This window comes from Erythrolamprus reginae, chromosome 3, assembly GCF_031021105.1.
Source record: "Erythrolamprus reginae isolate rEryReg1 chromosome 3, rEryReg1.hap1, whole genome shotgun sequence".
Taxonomy (NCBI): Eukaryota; Metazoa; Chordata; class Lepidosauria; order Squamata; family Dipsadidae; genus Erythrolamprus; species Erythrolamprus reginae.
The window spans coordinates 66,268,695-66,290,302 of NC_091952.1; the positions used below are offsets into that span (position 1 = coordinate 66,268,695).

General features: G+C 40.4%; 1 protein-coding gene across 2 annotated transcripts in view; it reads left to right on the forward strand.

Moving 5' to 3' along the window:
• Window positions 1–21,608, forward strand: part of MAGI3 (membrane associated guanylate kinase, WW and PDZ domain containing 3) — a 104,661-nt gene that overhangs the window by 71,599 nt on the left and 11,454 nt on the right. For both annotated transcript variants that reach the window (XM_070745644.1, XM_070745645.1), the window contains exons 15-18: window positions 1,789–1,980; window positions 12,889–13,074; window positions 14,829–14,931; window positions 19,135–19,237. In XM_070745644.1, the coding sequence (XP_070601745.1) occupies window positions 1,789–1,980; window positions 12,889–13,074; window positions 14,829–14,931; window positions 19,135–19,237 (584 nt within the window). The remainder of the gene's footprint in view (window positions 1–1,788; window positions 1,981–12,888; window positions 13,075–14,828; window positions 14,932–19,134; window positions 19,238–21,608) is intronic.

Genomic DNA, 21,608 nt, shown 5'->3' on the forward strand with positions numbered 1-21,608 from the left:
CACAGCTTGTATTCTAAAATACAGCTTGTATTTTTTTTTAAAGGTTTTCACTATGAGATAAATTTTTAGTTACTGTTTAGAATCCTTAATATGCAGGATTAAACTGTGTAATCTGTAAATATGAGTCATTTCTTTCTTTGTTATTATCCAGTAGTTGAGTTATTAAAAAGATCTGTGTGGTCATTTTTTTCTATTGTAATTTTAAACAATCGCTGAATGAGGAATCATTAACCAAGGACTCCCTTTAGTGGGATATTGGCATGGCTGACTAATTGTCATTATCCTCCAATTCCTTCTCTGTGAGGAGAATAATGTGGTCTCAGAGGAGCTGGGATAATTGTTAAAAGCACTGTAATATACATTCTAACCAGCCATGCAGGCAAAATTAAAACTTAATGCTCCAAGAGTTTAAGGGACAGAGAGTGTTAGTTTGTTATATCTACCATGTAAATAATACAGGCAGTCTTCTACTTACAACCACAATTGAGTCCAGAATATCAATTGCTTAAGCAAGACAGTTGTTAGTGAGTTTTTTCCAATTTCATAACCTTTCTTGCCAGAGTTGTTAAACGAATCACTGCAGTGGTTAAATTAGAAATATGGTTGTTAAATGAATCTGGCTTCCCCATTGACTTTGCGTGTCAGAAGGTCACAAAAGGTGATCACATTACCCTGGGACGCTGCAGTCGTCATAAATAGAAACATAGAAACATAAAAGACTGACGGCAGAAAAAGACCTCATGGTCCATCTAGTCTGCCCTTATACTATTTCCTGTGTTTTATCTTAGGATGGATATATGTTTATCCCAGGCATGTTTAAATTCAGTTACTGTGGATTTACCAACCACGTCTGCTGGAAGTTTGTTCCAAGGATCTACTACTCTTTCAGTGAAATAATATTTCCTCAGATTGCTTTTGATCTTTCCCCCAACTAACTTCAGATTGTGTCCCCTTGTTCTTGTGTTCACTTTCCTATTAAAAACACTTCCCTCCTGAACCTTATTTAACCCTTTAACATATTTAAATGTTTCGATCATGTCACCCCTTTTCCTTCTGTCCTCCAGACTATACAGATTGAGTTCATTAAGTCTTTCCTGATACGTTTTATGCTTAAGACCTTCCACCATTCTTGTAGCCCGTCTTTGGACCCGTTCAATTTTGTCAATATCTTTTTGTATACACACTAGTTGCCAATTATCTACACTTGGTTGCTTTTTTCACCAATGTTGTAACTTCAGATGGTCACTAAATGAATGGCTGTGAGTTGAGGACTGCCTGTACCCAGATTTATGCAACAATAGATACAGGGATTCCATGAGTATGACAGGATTCAATATGAGAATTCCAATAAAAAAGTTTTGAGGAAAAATGAAAGACTTTTTTTATTGTAAGGGAATGTATTTGCAACAAAATAGTTTACCTCCTTAGGGAGACAAATCATGGTGTGTGGATAGATAGATGGAGAGATAGAGATATAAAAATAGTAACACTTTAAGGATTTTTGTCTCTAAATGTTTAATGAGTGCTCAGATTAGAAACTAGTTTTCAAATTACCTGCTGGTAATCCTTCAATTGAAAATGTATGCAGCAGTTTGAAAAAAGCTATTTCTGTTGCTAAATTTAGCATAGCATATGCTTGTTTATTCCTTTTGAATAAAATTGAATATATGTGTTGTGGGTTACATCTCTCTTTAAATTTTGAGTGCTCTGCATATACTGATTATTAATAATACATGTTTGCTTTGATCAACATTTTTGCTTATTTGTTTCTGTTTATGGTGTTCCTAGCTGATAAACAACCAGAAGAAGAAATAACATCTGAAGTTCCTTTCATCTCTCAGAGTGGCTCCCCTAGACTTAACCGACAAGAGATAATCAACAAACAATTCCCAGAAGCTTATGATGTAGTACTGCAACGAAAAGAAAATGAAGGATTTGGTTTTGTGATCCTTACCTCAAAGAATAAACCACCACGTGGTGGTAAGTAGGATGAGGTTTCAGCTTTGTTCATTATAGAACTTCACCTAAAAGTTGCTTGTTTTCACTGTGCAAACCTTTAAACACACAATACCCAGATTTTGAAAACTACCTTCTCTCACAGTTATTTTTTTCTCTTATCTGCAAATTTCTTCATTCAGTTTCGTTCTTTTGAAGCATAGCCATCCTCAATTTTTCACATGCTGCTTTTTTCTTGGGTATAATAATAAATGTGTTTTGCATAGTGGTAGTGTTGGGTAATGCTGTTATCATGCTGGAGGAAGAGACAGAGAGGGTAATGGTGGCCTAAATGCCTGTCTTTGAAGTTAACTGCATTCAGATATACAGTAGTACCTCTAGATACGAGTTTAATTCATTCCAGAAGGGAGCTTGCATGTCGAACAACTCGTATCTGGAACAAATGGCTTTAGACTTTGTTTTTCCCCTCTGAGATAACCAGAAGCAAGGATTCTTGCGCCACCTAGTGGACACTCGGCTCGTATCCCGAATTTGAGCTCAGGTCTCGAAAAGAAATTTCTCTCCCCTTGTGGCTCGTATCTTGGAATACTTGCATGTGGAGCAGCTCGTATCTAGAGGTACTACTGTAATGTTAAATGAGACTTGCTGAGAATTTTGTCAAGTAAGCTTGTGCACCAAAGATGATTGCTCTATAAGTTTCTTCTACCTAATTAGGAACCAACAATGAAAGGATTCCTATTAAATTTGATCCTAAGCCCGGATTGTTATTTAAACCAACAATTTACGTTGGTTGGCTTCATATTTAGATAGTTAAGGGAATAAAGAGTAGCTTTGACTATGTGCTCTTTGTATTTCTTAAAACCTTGTATAGTTAGATGGAATATAAATAATTAAGCTTTTTTAAAATCTAGGAAGAGAAATATATTTACACAATAGGGCTTTCCTGTCTCTTTTACCTCTAAACATCAAAAGATCCAATAGGATAGGCCACTAGCAGAATAGGTAAATCAGAAAACTTTAGAAAGGCTGTATTTAAGCAAGGTACATTTCTTCCTGCTTGGACAAAACGCCTTTAGTTACGCACCATAGCAAAAGTGAAAAATACTTCCTTTGTCTTCCACCCACCACCACCACATCAGTATTAGTTGCTGTTAGGAAATTGTCATATTTTATTTAAATATTTATGGAGATTCTCAGTCATCCAGATCATGTTTGTCCAAAGGTGCTATTTTCAAGAGGCAACTGGACTTTCTGGTTTTCCTTTGAAGACGTTGCTTCTCATCCAAAAAGCTTCTTCAGCTCTTCATTATCCATCCATCCATTCATGCAGTTTATATAGCTGCCCATCTTACATACATGGTTCTAAGTAGATCACACTGTTTATTCCAGGTGTCAAATTTAAAAAAATAATATCATGAAGTGTCTTATGGAATGATTAGGACTATATCACCCTTACTTCTTTCTAACCTCCTTTGTACTTTCCTTCCTCATATCACTCTGTAAGTTACCATTGTCAGTGACCTTTGTTTTAAATAGATCTTATTCAACCAGCTCACCGATACTCTCTCCAAATCTTTTTAGCACTTTTATTTCTTTGTCTATCCTTAACCACTCTGCTAATGTTCTTGGCTTTTTCCCACAGTTCCTTTTGGAACACACACAGATCCAGATGTCCAAAAGTACAGTACCATGCATTGAAGATTAATATTCAGAAAGCTTTGCATATCTGTACTAATTATTAGACAGGAAATTATTGTTATTAATTAAGTCAGTTTTTCCTGTGTAATCTCGTGAATAGTGTAAAACACAGTTTAGTCCTTAAAGACCTAAATAAATGTTCCTTAGACAGCTGAGATATTGCATCGCTTTTTTAAAAAGGGAAATCTATATTACACTTCATCTAAAAATAACACTCATGATAGTAGTTAATTGATATCTATGTCAACTTCATAAGAATGAAAACAGACATAATCTTTGTGGAACATTTTAGAGTCGTCATTTACTTCAGTACATTTAACACTGAATCTTTTTTTCAGCAAAAGCACTTTTTCTATAATACTTCCACTGTCATAGATGAGTTTTGAATTCATTGTTACAAATAAGGTTTGTTAAATTAAAAGAAAAAAAGATGAAGATAAAAGCTACAATAGAGTTTGGTCTAGCTCGTTTTTTTCTTCCTATGAAATATTGCATGGTTGAGAAATAGCAGTTTAGGCTTTCAGGTAGCACATAAACTGAGATGATTCTTGGTAAAACATTTTACATGAAACATGCCATATGATAAGTTAACAATATTTGTAAAAATAGCCTTCATGAATTATTAGTTAGTGCTTAGTATCCTGGGAATGAAATCAAAGTAGGATCTATCCACAAGAGCATTGGCTTGTTTGCAGTCATAAAGGGAAACAAGCAGCTCAAAGGATTCATGCAGAATCATGCTCCTTCTACTAAGCCTCTACCAAAGCTTTGTTGGGAAAATAAATAGATGTTGATATTCTCCACTGCATCTGGAAGGAGAGTCCAACATGGGTAATGTACCAATCCTATTGGTAGAGACTGAGTTATAATTAGCATAATAATAGCTACCGCCCCCTTACTGCTCCCATGAGCCCCAGTTTTAAAAACTCAGTCCAAGTGTAGAGACATACTGAGTTTTGCTTAGAAATGTTTAATAAATTGTTCTTTTATTTGACTGTTTTAATTCTGTTCTTTGTCTTTCAGGATGGAAAGAAGATCAGAGAGGAACAGAAGGAAGGGGTTTCTGCCCTCCGCGGGCAGCACCCCCAACGATACTCCTCAGGGGTTTTGTATTCCCTCCATGGGAACACCCCAGAGAGGAGCACCCAGCCTGGGGTCCCTGACCTCCGTGGCCAGACCAGGGCTGCGAACCGAAGGTGGGGGGGTCCGCCCCCCCCACTGGAAGGCTCGAAGGCGCTGTCAGAGAGCGGAGCGCACCTCTCAGCTGTTCGGCGACTGCCGAACAAGCTGCGACGGCACAGCCGGCAAAGGAGAGCGTGGAGAGAGAGCCGAAGCCGCGAACGGAGACCGGTAGCCGGCGAAAGCGGGCAAAGAGCCGCGCCGCGCCTCTCAGCTGTTCGGTGGCCGTCGAACAAGCCGCCGAGCAAGCTACCGCCGCCGCCACAGGCATGAAAGCCGCGGAGTTTGCCGAGACCGCTAGGACTGCCGGTAGCCCGGCAAAAGCAGAGTGCCCAGAAACAGCAGGAATGGCCACTAACCTGGGAGCGGCTGGAAGCTGCAGCCCCCCCCTCCCAGGGGAAAAAAAAGCCGCGAACGGCGTGGGGGCCGCCATGTTGGGTTGCTGCTTGCACAACCCCGAATGGCGCCAAACGGAAGTACTTCCGGAAGCTGGTAGGCGCGAAGAGGTCACCAAGCCTCAGTGCGCAGGCGTGATTGAGCTACAAGACGGTAGCCATTTGCTTTTGCTGAGTAACGAGGCAGTAAGGCTTGGACAGTACCGGAGACTCCTCGAGGTCACAAAGAGTGAGTAACCATGGAGGAGCAATCGGCAAATGAGAAGGCAGCCTCTCCAGCCTTGCCCAAGGACAAGCCAAAAGGGAAAAGCAAGGAGAAGTCAAAGACTTCACAGTCCCCTGCCTCAGCCTCATCCCTTAAAGAGGCCGAAAAGCGAATTAAGGCCCTAGAGAGGAAGCTAGAGGCAGCCCTACAAGCTTCTCCCTCAGCTGTGCCACTGGCCCAGAGGCAAGTCTCGCCTCCTGATCCAATAACCCCATTATCTGCCTTTGGGTTATCTGGGGCTATGCATGGAGGAGACTGGTCACCAGACAGGCAATCCTCCACATTGCCTCGAGTCATGCCCTCACCAGGCTCTTCATGGCACAGGCCTGGGTCAGCAGACCATCATAGAAGGAGTTCTCAGGGCCCCTCTGCCACGTTCACGCCCACAGCGGCGGGACTGAGAGCACAGGCAAGCACATGGCAGGATATGCCACCCGACTTGCAAGAGATGATTGCAAATGTTTACTCTCAAGGCATAGCGACTGGAGCTCATCAATATGGCCAGCAGCCTTCACAAGCAACATCAGGACATGTCTGGACAGCACCGCCCCCCTTGGGGTTGGGGTCTTTATCAGAAGAACCGTTCACTGGAGAGGACAGCGATAGGGAGTATGACCTCTCAGAGGATGAAACAACTCCAGAACAACCACAACCAGTAGGCCTGTTTAAGCCAACACTGTTCAGGACTCTATTATTTAAGGCTAAACAGGTGATGAATCTACCTGGACCAACTAAGACAACAGAGGATGCAGGCAAGACTCCAGATGCCTTGCTCCAAGAACCTCAACCCGAGTCAGAACATTTTCCAGCATCTAACATTTTTCTGCAGGGAGCCAAGCGTCCCTGGCAATACCCAGCAGCGGCTCAGGGCCCATCGAACCTGGAACGTAAATTCTACACGTTCGACGACGAGGTGGAAAAACTCCTCGAGTTTCCACCCATAGACCAGCCGGTCGTGACATTGGTCTCCAGCGCCCTGGTGCCTTTAGAAACAGGGGAAAGCCTGAAGCCAGAGGACCGGAAGGCGGAGATACTTCTGAAAAAGGCACACCAGATGGCAGGCTGGGGATTCAGAGCGGCAGCTGCTGCATCCTTTATAAATAGAGCTTCTCTCCGGTGGTTGCAAGAGATGCAGTCCCGACTAGGACCGGAGGATGGCAGGCTACGTCAGGACCTGGCCAAACTACGAGCTGCGGCGGAGTTTTCCGCAGATGCCACATTACATGCGGCCAAATTCTCCGGCAGAGGTATGGCTGCCACTATTGCAGCATGCCGACTCCTGTGGCTCCGACACTGGCCTGCGGATCTGAAATCCAAATGGCGATTGGCGTCAGCCCCTTTCCAAGGATCTATGCTGTTTGGGGATATATTGGACAAAGTCCTCATTGAGGACAAGGACAAAAGGAAAGTCCTACCCAGAACCGGCAGGCGCCAGGACCGGAGGTCGACGCCATATGCAAGGCGCCAGACTCCCCGTTGGGATAACCCCACAGGAGCAGGACAGAGCCACAGACCATACTCGCAGGGTCAGTTCTCGCACCAGACCTTCAGGAGCGACCGGGGGTCGTTCCAGGACAGATCCAGGGGATACCAGAACTCGAGGCGGCCCTTTCGGGGGAACAACCAGAGAGGTTTTCGCCGTTCTAAGTGACTCTGCCAAACAACTGCCAATCGGGGGGAAGCTTCAACACTTCAGCGCTTCCTGGCACACTTCGTCTTCCAACCTATGGGTCCTGGCTACAGTGTCGGGAGGACTTCGCCTGGAGTTTGTGGGACAACCCCCCAATCGGTTCATACACTGCCCGAGAGCTCGGGAACCACAAAAGAAGCTGCAACTACAAAGAGAAATCAGACATTTGCTGGAAATACAAGCCATAGAACCGGTACCACCCCAGGAAGAGGGCAAGGGGTTTTATTCAAGGATTTTCATTGTCCCCAAGTCCTCAGGAGGTTGCAGGTTGATCCTCAACCTGAAACAACTAAACATCTTTATAAAATACCGGAGATTTCACATGCACTCTCTAAAAACTATCTTGGCCTCAATCAGATCACAGGACCTGTTAACATCCATCGATCTGAAAGAGGCATACCTGCATGTTCCTATACACCCATCGCACCGGAAATATCTCCGTTTCTGTTCAGAGGGAACACACTACCAATACAAGGCCATGCCATTCGGCCTTTCGTCAGCTCCATGGACTTTTACCAAACTCCTGGACGCTCTGACAGCCCACCTGCGCTCTCAATCCATCAGACTGATGGCGTACCTGGACGAAATCATTATACTGTCCAGGTCGCCAACGCAGGCAGGGCACGACTTAAATCGAACCATACAGACATTAGGAAACCATGGCTTCACCATCAACGTGGAGAAGAGTCAACTGATTCCCAGAACCAGACTTTTGCACCTAGGAGCTATCATCGACACCTCGTCAAGCTCGGTCTCACTCTCCCCGGAGAGAATAACAAATATTCAACGTTTAGTAGCCAGCCTCAATCTAAACAGGCAAGTGCCAATGTCCCTATTATCAAAGGTGTTGGGGACACTGGTCTCGGCTATAGGAATCGTGCCCTGGGCCAGGCACCACATCCGGGATCTACAGTGGCTTTTACTACCGGCACAAAGAGCCAAGGTGAGCCACTCACACCAACGGATCCGCATACCGCGAAACGTCAGAGAGTCCTTGAGATGGTGGACCTCTCCTGCGGTACTCAAGGGTTCCCCCTTTCAGATACAAGACAAGATGATTCTAACTACAGACGCCAGCCTCTATGGTTGGGGAGCACACATCGGCCCCCACATGGCGCAGGGCACATGGTCTGCAGAGGAATTAACACCAATAAACATAAACTTCCTCAAACTCAGAGCGGTTTTTCTAGCTCTTCAGTCTTTCCACTCTATTGTCCGGGACAAACACATACTAGTGCTTACAGACAATGTGGCGACCAGAGCCCACTTGAACCACCAAGGGGGCACGAGGTCACGTCGCCTCATGGAGGAGACGGCAAATCTATTCGATTGGGCCGAACTTCACCTAGCATCTTTATCCACAGAGCACATTGCCGGGACCAACAACACCCAGGCAGATTGGCTCAGCAGGACTACACTAGACCCATCAGAGTGGAGGCTGGACCCAGCGCTATTTCAACAGATATCGCACAAGTTTGGGACTCCCATCTGTAGACCTGTTCGCCACCCACCGGAATGCGCAGACCCGAAGGTTCTATTCCCGTTTTCCGGAACCGGGGACAGAGGGGGTCAACACCTTGCTGTCAGCTTGGCCGACAGGACTACTGTACGCATTTCCCCCAGTAAACCTGATACCAAGAGTCATAGAGAAAATTCTCCAAGAAAAGGCAGAGGTTCTGATGGTGGCACCACACTGGCCACGCCAGCCGTGGTTCGCCGATCTGATGGCCCTGGCAGTAACCCCACCATGGAGGATGCCAGACCACATCATCTCCCTCAGCCAGGGGAACCTACAACACCCGGATCCCCAGTGGCTACAACTAACCGTCTGGCACTTGAAAGGCACAGGTTAAAGCATCAAGATCTGCCAGAGAAGGTCATCGATACAATTCAGGCTGCTCGATGTCCCTCAACTTCCAGGATATACCAGGCCACGTGGGCTGCCTTTTGCACATTTTGTAGCAAGGAGGGCAAGAACCCCAGGGAGGTATCGGTGATTACGGTGCTGGAGTTCCTGCAGGCAGGAATAGACCGGGGACTGGCTCCTAACACGTTAAGGAGACAGGTGGCAGCACTTTCCACCATGATTCAGATACCAGAGTCTCGTTCGCTAGCCCATCACTCGTGGGTAAGAGACTTTATACGTGGAGCCTCAAATTCACATACACCACCTGTACGGAGGTTCCCCTCATGGGATCTCTTGATAGTTCTTAAGGCCTTAACAAAACCACCCTTTGAGCCTTTGAGATCAATTCCACTTAGGCTCTTTTCCTTGAAGACAGCCTTCTTAGTAGCGGTCACTTCTGCACGCAGAGTGTCAGAGATTTCAGCCCTCTCTGTGAGACCAGATTTATGTATCTTTTACCCAGATAGAGTGGTGCTACGCTTAGATCCGACGTTCATTCCCAAGGTGAATATCTTGTTCCACAGGAAACAGGAACGCATGGAAACCATCCATCAGAGTTAAGATGGCATAAAGTTGACGTAAGACGTGCTCTAAAGATTTATATCAGGAGGACTGAAACATTCAGGAAGTCTGAGACTTTGTTTATTTCATTTTCTCAACACAGTATGGCACTGGGGCTATCTTCTAAATCGATAAGTCGTTGGCTAAAGGACTGCATTCTGGAAGCCTACAGAGCGGGAGGACACGACCCCCCGACGGGCCTAACAGCTCATTCAACCAGGAGTGCGGCCACATCGGCGGCCTGGACGACACAGGCCTCGATAGAAGATATTTGCAGAGCTGCCACTTGGGCAGCACCTATGACATTTATTAAGCACTACAAGTTGGACTCATTTGCATCCGCTGAGGCAGCGTTTGGTAGACGTGTGCTACAGAAAGTGTGTGCCTCTCCAATGTCCCAGTCAAGACCTTCTCCCTCCCATGGGCAGTAAATCTTTGGTATATCCCATGTTGGACTCTCCTTCCAGATGCAGTGGAGAAGACCCGTTGTACCTACCTGAACGATCTTCTCGATGCACTGGAAGGAGAGTCCAAACCCACCCGACTAGTTGAAGTTCAGAGACGTCGGAGATGGGGAGTTTGAAGTTTAGTTGTAATAATAAAAGTTGGTTATCCTCTTACATTGTTTTTTCGTTTTTAAAACTGGGGCTCATGGGAGCAGTAAGGGGGCGGTAGCTATTATTATGCTAATTATAACTCAGTCTCTACCAATTGGATTGGTACATTACCCATGTTGGACTCTCCTTCCAGTGCATCGAGAAGACCGTTCAGTTAGGTACAATGGGTCTTTAATATACACTGCTCAAAAAAATAAAGGGAACACTTAAACAACACAATATAACTCCAAGGAAATCAAACTTCTGTGAAATCAAACTGTCCACTTAGGAAGCGACCCTGATTGACAATCAACTTCACATGCTGCTGTACACATTCAACTTTGTATAGAACAAAGTATTCAATGAGAATATTTCATTCATTCAGATCTAGGATGTGTTATTTGAGTATTCCCTTTATTTTTTTGAGCAGTATATTTCACCCCAAAATCTTAAATTGCAATATTTAATGGCAAGGATAATCTTTAAATTTCTAGCTGATACATTTTAAAATTACTAGATATCTGATATGATTCCCCAGGATTGCAGAATAACACATTGTAGCCCTCCTTAAAAAATCCGGATAAATGTTCTTCAGACAGCCTGGCATAATTTAACTAGACCATTCACCCAATGTTTACACATTTTTTCTTTAATAATAAACATTTGTAAAATTAAATTTTACCACTTTTGTGTGTGGTAGCCCACACGCAGTAATAATATATAGGAAAAACCAATTATGTTTCTCTAATCTTTATATCTTTACCCGTAAGTATATATGCATAAATTGTATTAAGGCTTAATTGTCTTGTTCTTTAATGGTGGTAGCTTCATAATAAAAAGCAACCAATTGTCAATATACACAGTCTTTCTTAGAATTGTTAATTCTATATAAATAAGGATGTGCATAAGCTTGATTTAATTGCATGGAAACAAAATGAAAAAAATTGACACTTAAAGTGCTACTAGACTACTTAGCAACACTTCAAGTAGCATCTAACATTCAAGTCTGTCAAGTCTACAGCCAAAGTTATTTTTGTTCATTATAATGATGGTGTTAAATGCAGATATTAACACTTGAAATCATATTGGAAATAGACTGAAAGTTAATGGAATCTATTCAAAATAGTAATGATTAAATGACTAGCTCAGTTAAAAGTACAAGTAGTCCTTGACTTATGACCACAATTGGGGCCAAAATTTCTGTTTCTAAGTGAAACATTTGTTAAGTGAATTTTGCCCTATTTTACAACCTTTCTTGACACATTTATTAAGGCAATCACTACAGTTATTAAGTTAGTAACAAAGTTGATAAGACAATGTCACTCATTGAAGTTACAGGAACGTTAGGGGAGAGTGACCACATTATATTAGAATTCAATATAAAAGAGACACAAGCATCAGAACATAATCAAACCAGTGCCTTAGATTTTAAAAGAGCACTGGTTTAATTATGTTCTGATGCTTGTGTCTCTTTTATATTGAATTCTAATATAATATGGTCACTCTCCCCTAACGTTCCTGTAACTTCAATTCCCTCTATTGCTTCTTTACTGTGGGTAAGAATAAGATCCAGTACACCTGTCTCTCTAGTTGCCTTTTTTACCTTTTGGAAAATGAAGTTGTCAGCTAGATGGGTCAGGAGTCTGTTTGACCCACTTGTTGCAGATTCAGTAGTTAAAGTTCCCAATTACTATTGTGGTGTGTTTCCTACATACATTGGTTAACTGATTAGCAAAAAGTTCATCTATTTCTTTTGTATGGTTGGGTGGCCTGTAGTATATACATCTATGGCAGAGTCATTTTTTTTCCATTTGACCAAAATGCATTCTGAAAGGCTTTCATCTTTTCTTGTGTTCATCTTTGTAGAGAGGAAGTGATCTAACATACAATGCAATACCATCTCCTCTTTTGTTAGGTCTTTTGAATAGTTTATATTTATTTATTTATTCATTAAATTTGTATGCTGCCCCTCTCCGTAGACTCAGGGCGGCTATGCTTTTATCAGTACATTCCAGTAATGAGTTTCATCCCACCACGTTTTTGTAATGGCAAGTATAACATACTTGCCCTCGTATACTAGTATTTCAAGTTCATCCTGTTTGTTCCCTAAACTATAAATATTAATGATACTGTATAGACAATTTAGTTCTTTGTGGCTGACTTGGGTATGCTTTCTATATTTCCTACTTTGCATATGAGTTTTTCTTCTTTCTCTGTATACCCTACCTCCTTTTATGATTGGTAGTTTATTGGTTTTTGCTTGTAATTAGGTTCTAAAGATTGTAAAGATTTCCACTATCCCTCCTCAATTGTAATTTAATTCATTTAAATTAAATCACTGTACAGATTTAATTTAAAACATTTTTTTCCTCCCAAGGAAATCTCAGGATTTTTATAACTGTAGGAAAGAGTTAAAAATCTGTTAACAGTAGTCTCATGATCTTTACAAGACCATAATTCTAGAAGTCTTTGAGATTTAATTTTGCCAGTGTAAAACCAAAATAATTTTAAGTACGGATAAATCAGACTATAAATATTAATATCAAATTATGAATATGGTGACATTTCTATGCAATTATGCAGTGATTTGCATAAAGCTTATGTAAAGTGTGATATGGAATATTATTTTGTTCATTTCCTAGTAATTCCTCATAAGATTGGACGTGTTATAGATGACAGTCCAGCTGATCATTGTGGAAAACTGAAAGTAGGAGATAGAATTTCTGCAGTAAATGGACAATCAATTATAGATTTGTCACATGAAAATATTGTGCAGCTGATCAAAGATGCAGGGAACACTGTCACACTAACTGTTATTGCTGAAGAAGGTAAGAATTACTGTTATATTGCTGTACACTGAAGTTGCAATTGTTTATATCTTCCACATGGTGGCAATATCAGTATTTTCCAACAAAGTTGTAAAAGTATTTTTGCATATGTTAGCTAGGTTGAAGGTTGAGAGTATTGTACTTCTAGTGGCTTATCTAGGCAGTCAGATAGATATTTAAGGATTTCTGTTTGGTCCTATGGTATTTTTGGAGTTCTGCAAAATTCTGTCTTATTCCCATGTGATGGTGAAGGTAACAAACTATTGAGTGAAATTATTTGGAAAAAATCAGAAACAGTAAAAGCTCTGTTTTGATTCATGAGATACAATGTAGAGATATTGAATAATAATCCATGGTCACTAATAAACTACATGAAGACCAGTAAACTATAATTCAGTACCACTTCTTAGTAAATTCATTTTAACAGTGATATGTTAATTCACTTACAGTATTCGTGTTTAGGCATTATACAGGGGCTGCTTTTAAAAGAATCTTGGAAATTATTATTATTATTATTTATTGGATTTGTATGCCGCCCCTCTCCGCAGACTCGGGGCGGCTAACAACAGCAGTAAAACAGTACAAAAAAATCCAATACTAAAAAACAGTTAAAAACCCATTATATAAAAACCAATCATACATACAAACATACCATACATAAAATTGTGAAGGCCTAGGGGGAAACTGTATCTTAGTTCCCCCATGCCTGGCAGCAGAGGTGGGTTTTAAGCAGCTTACGAAAGGCAAGGAGGGTGGGGGCAATTCTAATCTCTGGAGGGAGTTGGTTCCAGAGGGTCGGGGCTGCCACAGAGAAGGCTCTTTCTCTGGGTCCCGCCAAGTGACATTGCTTGGTTGACAGGACCCGGAGAAGACCCACTCTGTGGGACCTAACTGGTCGCTGGGATTTGTGCGGCAGAAGGTGGTCCCTGAGATATTCTGGCCCGGTGCCATGAAGGGCTTTATAGGTCATAACCAACACTTTGAATTGTGACCGGAAACTGATCGGCAACCAATGCAGACTGCAGAGTGTTGGAGTAACATGGGCATATTTGGGAAAGCCCATGATTGCTCTCGCAGCTGCATTCTGCACGATCTGAAGTTTCCGAACACTTTTCAAATGTCAATTTAGAAGTCTCTTAAATTACTTGACTAAGAAATCTGCAAAGGTTATATTTCAGTGTTTGATTCTGCTAGTTAGTCCTTTTCAGGGACAGTTTGAGATAATGGATGCTAACTTACAAAGTCTTCATAGTATGGGGTTTGGTTACCAAAGTTGTTCAATTTATTGTATAAAATATTTTCATTGCAGATCCTCTGCTAGCTAAGTTCTATCATTGTGTAATTAGAAGGGAGATAACAATAGAGAGCCTTTTGTTTTTATATTTGGAATGTAGCTAACCTCTCATCAGAAATTCTTGTCTTTCTGATAAAGAGAAGCATTAATGACTGTGGAATTAAACAGTGCCACTCTCTTTTAATCAACCACCCCTCTCCCAAGTAACTATCCAATTTTCACTTTTTATTTTTAGGAAATACTGTTAGATATAAATAGCAGTTTCCATTGCTCCCATTTTCAGGATATGGAGATATGAAACTACCTTGATTTGTTTCTTTCAGCATTCTAAGCTGACAAAAATATTGTTGATTAAAGCTTTCTGACTATTTAAATGACAATTTAACAAGATGTTATTTTATCCGTATTTTAGTACTCCTAATATACCCTGTATCTAATCAGCTACTTGTGTCTTCATTAGAGCACCATGGTCCCCCATCAGGAGCGAACTCTGCCAGACAGAGTCCAATTGTACAGCATCGAATTCTTGGACCAGTTCCAGCTTCTTCTGTGTCTACTGACAGGTATGAACTTCATTTTTAGATCACAAATAAACATGAAAATGAAATTAAATATTAACTTAAGGCAACAAGGGAACAGAACTTTTCAGTTCTTCAGATTATTTCTTTATTCGGATTAATTTTCTAGTTAGAATGCAGGAGATGTCTTCCCTTTTATGTGCCAGGAAACATATTTCTTCTTTCATTGCCAGGATAAATATTTCTGTGATGTTTTTCTTTCTAGTGTTTTTACAAAATAGACTGCATTTATCATCTTTTGGCATTTTACTATTAATTTCCTTGTCATGATATATATGATGAAGCAAACTACAAAAGTTTTTGCAGTAATAAATTTATCATTCATATGCCACAAAATTGCTTTTATTTCAAGCCTGTAGTAATAGGTCATGGATCATAGACTTCAAACTGCAGATTTATTTAAATGAATAAAGAGAAAAAGTCCTCTGAAAGAAGAAAAAGAACAAAATAAAACTGATAAAAGATTAAAGAGCTTCTGTGAGAAGTTATAATTATTCATGGTATAAAAATGGATTTTAGAAATGAACATCTTCTTTCTGCCATGTAGCTCTAATTATCTCAGAAAAGGTTATTTGACTAAAGATACTTAATCCAATCTTAATATGGCCTGTATTAGTGATAGTTCATTGATATAATATTCCATTTCATCAAATCTTCTGCAATTTTTTAAAGTTGGAAATAATGCATTTATTGTATACAACTTTCCTTGAATTCTTTTTTGTATTGAAATATTTATAAAATGCAGGTGTTTTAGTGTGTCCATTGAAAATAACGGAGATTTATCATAGTTTTGCACAACTTTCACAAATGTCTGACATACATTTTTGAGAGAAAATGATAACTACAAATAACAAAGTTGGAAAGGACCTTGGAGGTCTTCTAGTCCAACACCCTGCTTAGGCAGGAAACCCTACAACACTTCAGACATCATATTAAAAAATTCCAGTGTTGGACCATTCACAACTTCTGAAGGCACGTTGTTCCACTGATTAATTTATCTATCAGGAAATTTCCTCTTAGTTCTAAGTTGCTTCTCTCCTTGATCAGTATCCAACTACCATATTTTTCGGAGTATAAGACACACTGGAGTATAAGACGTATCTTAGTTTTGGGGAAGGAAAATGGTGGTGGTGGGGAATCTGCCTACAGGTATTCCTCTGGCTAGAGTCCTTCATCTGATGAGCTTCAGCATATTATTTTATCCCCTGGTTAGGGCTTTAGAAAAACCTTATTCGGAGAGAGTAACAATGAAAGTACCTGTAAGCCGGTAAGAGCTGGGAAAATAGTTAGCACATAATTAGGGCTGGGGAAAAAGCCCCCCCCCCAAAAGCTACATTTAGAGTATAAGACGCACACTAATTTTCAGCCTCTTTTTGGGAGTTAAAGGTGCATCCTGTACTCCAAAAAAAATACAGTACAATGATAACCACTAACAAACTCAAGAAGCTTGGGAAATTTTGAAAAGTGAGATTATCAAAGCTCAATCTAGCACAATACCAATGAAGAAGAAAAATAACAGCTCTCAAAAGAGACCAGATGGCTGCATAAAGAACTCGGACAAATTGAACGGACAAGTATAAAAAGTGGAAAGAAGAACAAATCTCAGAATATCAGCAAATAGCCCGAGTATGTAAAGATGAAGTGAGGAAAGCTAAGGCTCACAATGAATAAAGGCTTGCAACAAAAGTGAAAAATAACAAAGCTTCCAACATTTTAAAAACAAGAAAAAAGCCAAGTAAACAATTGAGCAAACAGGTGATAAGCATCAGGGAGAAAGCAGAACTACTTGATTCATTTTTGAATCTGTCTTTACACCAAAGGAAAAAACAGTCCAGCCTATTAAAAACAGCACCACGAAAAACAGATTAGGAACACAAGTTAAAATAGGGAAGAAAACACTTGTCTACCCTAGATGAGTTCAAATCACCAGAACCAGATGGATTACACCCCAATGTTTGAAAGAAACTGGCAGATGAAATCTCAGAACCACTGAAATATATATTTCAAAGATTCTGGAGCAACAGGGAACTGCCAGAGGACTGGAAAAGAACTGATGTAGTCCCATCTTCAAAAAAGTGGGGGGAAATAGATCCAGGAATCTGTAGACCAATACCAGGGAAGATTCTGGAAAAGATAATCAAGCAATGAATCTGCGAACACCTAGAAGCAAAGAAAGTAATAACCAAAAGCCAACATGGGTTTTTCAAAATCAGATCAAGCTAGACTAATCTTATTATTTTTTGACAAAATGACAAAATTAGTGGACCAGAGGAATACTGTAGATAAAGTAGACCATACACTAACCTACTACTAGATAAAGTAGAAAAATATGGGTTAGACAACATCACCACTAGTTGGCTTCATAACTGGTTGACCAACCACATTCAACATGCAATCTTCAATGGGCCTGCATCAACATGGAGGGAAATACGCAGTGGAATACCTCAAGGTTCTGTTTTAGGCGCAATACTCTTCAACATCTTCATCAATGTCTTGGACGAAGCTCATCAAATTTCCAGATGACACCAAGCTGGCAGGAATAGCTGACATTCCAAACGATAGGTCTAAGATACAGAATCTTGGCAGACTTGAACATTAGGCATTATCTAACAAAATGAAATTCAATAGTGAAAAAGTAGGATTCTACATTTAGGCAAGAAAAACAAAATGCACAGGTACAATATATGTGGTATCTTGCTCAATAGTAGTACTTGTGAGAGGGATCTAGGAGTTCTAGTGGACAACCTTTTAAATATGAGCCAGCAGTGCACAGCATCTGACAAAAAGGCTAACACAGATCTAGGCTGCATAAACATAGAGATAGAATCAAGATCACACGAAGTGTTAATACTACTTTATAATGCCTTGGTAAGGCCACACTTGGAATATTGCATTCAGTGTTGTCTCCACAATGTAAAAAAGATATTGAGACTCTAGAAAGAATGCAGAGACGAAATGTGATTAGAGGATTGGAGGCTAAAAAATGAAAAACAGTTGCAAGAACTGGATATGTCAAATTTAATAAGAAGGACTAGGGGAAACGTGATAGCTGTGTTCCAATATCTCAGGGGTTGCCACAAAGAGGGAGTCAAGCTGTTCTCCAAAGCACCAGAGTGTAGGACGGGAAGCAATGGGTGGAAACTAAATAAGGAAAGAAGCAACTTAGAACTAAGAAGAAGCACCACCAAGGCTCTTGCATAGAGCCTTGTCTGGCTTGCATAATCATTTGTCTGAAGTCCATGATGGTGAACCTTTTTTTCCCTCGGGAGCCAAAAGAGAGTGTGCGCATGTTATTGCACATGCATGAGTGCCCATACCTATAATTCAATGCTTGGGGAGGGCAAAAACAGCCCCTCCCCCCGAGCCCATTTCCCAAATTTTGATGAGACCAGTAGGCTTGTGTTTCACCCTCACCAGACTACAAAGGCTTCCCTGGAGCTGAGGGAGGGTAAAAATGCCCCCCCCCACCGGCTCTCTGGAAGCCAAAAATGCCCTCCCAGTGCCTTTGTGTGAGCCAAAAATCAGCTGGCCGGCATACGCATGCACGTTGGAGCTGAGCTAGGGCAATGCCTCATGTGCCAGCAGATATGGCTCCATGTACCACCTGTGGCAGCCGTGCCATAGGTTCGCCATCACTGGTCTGAAGTGATATAGGGTTTCTTGCCTAGGCAGGGGATTTCATTAGAAGACCTCCAAGGTCCCTTCCAACTCTATTATTCTATATTCTAACACATATTACAAATAATAAAAATCACTTAGTGCATTGCAGATTGATTTAGTAAACTATAGCATTATAATTGCAAATAAAATTTTGTTGATGATAATAACTTCATTCAAAATATAGTTTGTACTCTGATAGGAAATGGACTAATGGGAAATCAGTATTTCCTCTTAAGAAATTTGGGCACATTCTGGCCAGTCTTTTCCATTTCAAAACTTATTCTTTAATGTTATGAATTAGACTGCAAAATTAATTCAAAGAATTTGAATAGGAGATACAAGAAATGAAATTTGCACAAGAATATCTATGGACCTGTTTAATTTTATATGTGGAGAATATGTTCTATGGCTAAACTTTGGAACCTGGCTTATATTTGATAAATTCCTTTAGGAATCCATTCTAATCTTCCTTTAGGAAGAACTCAACAGAGGCCCTTGTAACGATCCATATGCTTCCTTATACTTCAGGGGTGCTATAGAAGCTGATGGCGGAAAAGAACAATGCAACAATTACAAGCATTTCTCATTAACTGAAGTTGTTGGGTCTCTCGGAGGGAGCACAGTTTCTCAGGTATATAAATATACTCACTAGAAAATAGCTATTGAATTTTTTTTAATTATATAGGAGCTAAACTCATCTGCTAATAATAGATGCTCAAGGAAGGACCCTGTGTTAATCTCTTGCACACTGGATAATCAGTAGAATATTCAAGATATTGTAGGAAGGTTCATTAAATGTGCTTCTAGCAGCAAAGACTGCCTTTAGGACATTATTGTACAGTCCTTCAATCGCTTATGACTTTTTTAGTTCTTCTGGTACATATGATTTTGCCAGAATTGTCTATCATTAACCGCTTCTTTGAGTGGCTTATGATTCCGTTATCAGATATACTACAAGTAATTCTTAGCTTACAATCATATTGGAACCTGCCCATTGTGGTCATAAATTGTGACAATCATAAAATGGGTCGGTCACATTTTTATGACCTTTTATATGGCAGTCTTTAAGGAAACTGATGGTTCCCTATAGGAATGGTTTTGCCCAAATCTAAAAGCATCCGTTTTCACCAAAACAACTGTAAAATGTAGGCTTATCACCATGGAATGCTGCAAATGGTCCTATTTGCAGCCTTATTCCTGATCCGTCCAGTCACTTGACTATAGGATGGGTCTAACCATGCATTCAGTTTTGATCTCCACCATGCAAAAAGGATGTTGAGACTCTAGAAAGAGTGCAGAGAAGAGCAACAAAGATGATTAGGGGACTGGAGGCTAGAACATACAAATAACAGTTGCAGGAAATGGGTAGGTCTGGTTTAATGAAAAGAAGGACTAGGGGAGACATGGTAGCAGTATTTCAATATCTCAGGGGTTGCAACAAAGAAGACGGAGTCAACCTATTTTTCAAAGCAACTGAGGGTAGAACAAGAAGCAAAGGGTGAAAATTAATCAAGGAGAAAAGCAACTTAGAACTAAGGAGAAATTTCCTGACAGTTAGAGCAATTAATCAGTGGAACAGCTTGCCTCCAGAAATTGTGAATGCTCCAGCACTGGAAGTTTTTAAGATGATGTTGGATAACCATTTGTCTGAAGTGGTGTAGGATTTTCCTGCCTAAGCAGGGGGTTAGCCTAGAAGACCTCCAGGGTCCCTTCCAACTCTCTTATTCTATTCTATCAGAATTTTGAATCTGCATCATAAATTGCCCCAGGGCAATGTCCTAACTTTGAATAGTTGCTAAGCAACCAATTGTAAGTGGATAACTACCTCTATTAGCCTTCCTTCTGTCAGCCTCTTTTGGTTGCTTTCAATTTATTTTTATTTGGAGTCTTCTCCCTCGCATTGCACGATATATCAGTATGAAACATTAGAGAATATTTATAGCTTGAGTTGTAGATTTTGGTAGAGGTTTGTTTTCCAAGCTTGTCCTTTAGCTCCTAGTTGTTTCATTGCCAAACTAGGTAAAATGCCAGACCCATTCTCGAATACAGCTCATCTGTCTGGAACCCATACCACATCTCAGACATCAACACTCTCGAAAACGTCCAAAGATATTTCACCAGAAGAGCCCTTCACTCCTCCACTCGAAACAGAATACCCTACAAAAATAGACTATCTATCCTGGGTCTTGAAAGCTTAGAACTGTGGCGCCTAAAACACGATTTAAGTATTGCCCACAAGATCATATGCTGCAACGTCCTTCCGGTCAACGACTACTTCAGCTTCAACCGCAACAACATAAGAGCACACAACAGATTCAAACTTAATATTAACCACTCCAAACTTGACTGTAAAAAATATGACTTTAACAATCGAGTTGTCGAAGCGTGGAACTCATTACCGGACTCGATAGTGTCAACTCCCAACCCCCAACACTTCTCCCTTAGACTATCCACGATTGACCTCTCCAGGTTCCTAAGAGGCCAGTAAGGGGCGTATATAAGTGCACTGATGTGCCTATCGTCCCCTGTCCAATTGTCTTTCCTTATCTCATATGTCATATATATTCTCTCCTTATCTATATCTATATATCTATATCTATATATATATATATTCTCTCCTTATCTCTTATATCATATATACTCTCTCCCTCCCATCTACTTCTTTTCTTTTTACTTTCTATCGTCATATATATTACTTAATGTCTATTCTCTTCCATATGTATTATATATTGGACAAAGAATAAATAAATAAAATAAAATAAATAAATAAATAAATAAATAAAATCTTCAGTGGGACTTTGGGTGAAGACTTTATCTAGTACTGAATGATGCCTTCTTATGGGCTAATCTATTCTCAATCATTCAAAGAAAAATATTTCCCTTATTCAGCCTTCCTGATAATCAACATTTCACAGCCATTTGTTATGACTGATATAATAATACCCTTTTGTCAGTCTGATGTCAGTGCACTTTAATTATTTTATCTAAAATTTTCTAAGAGT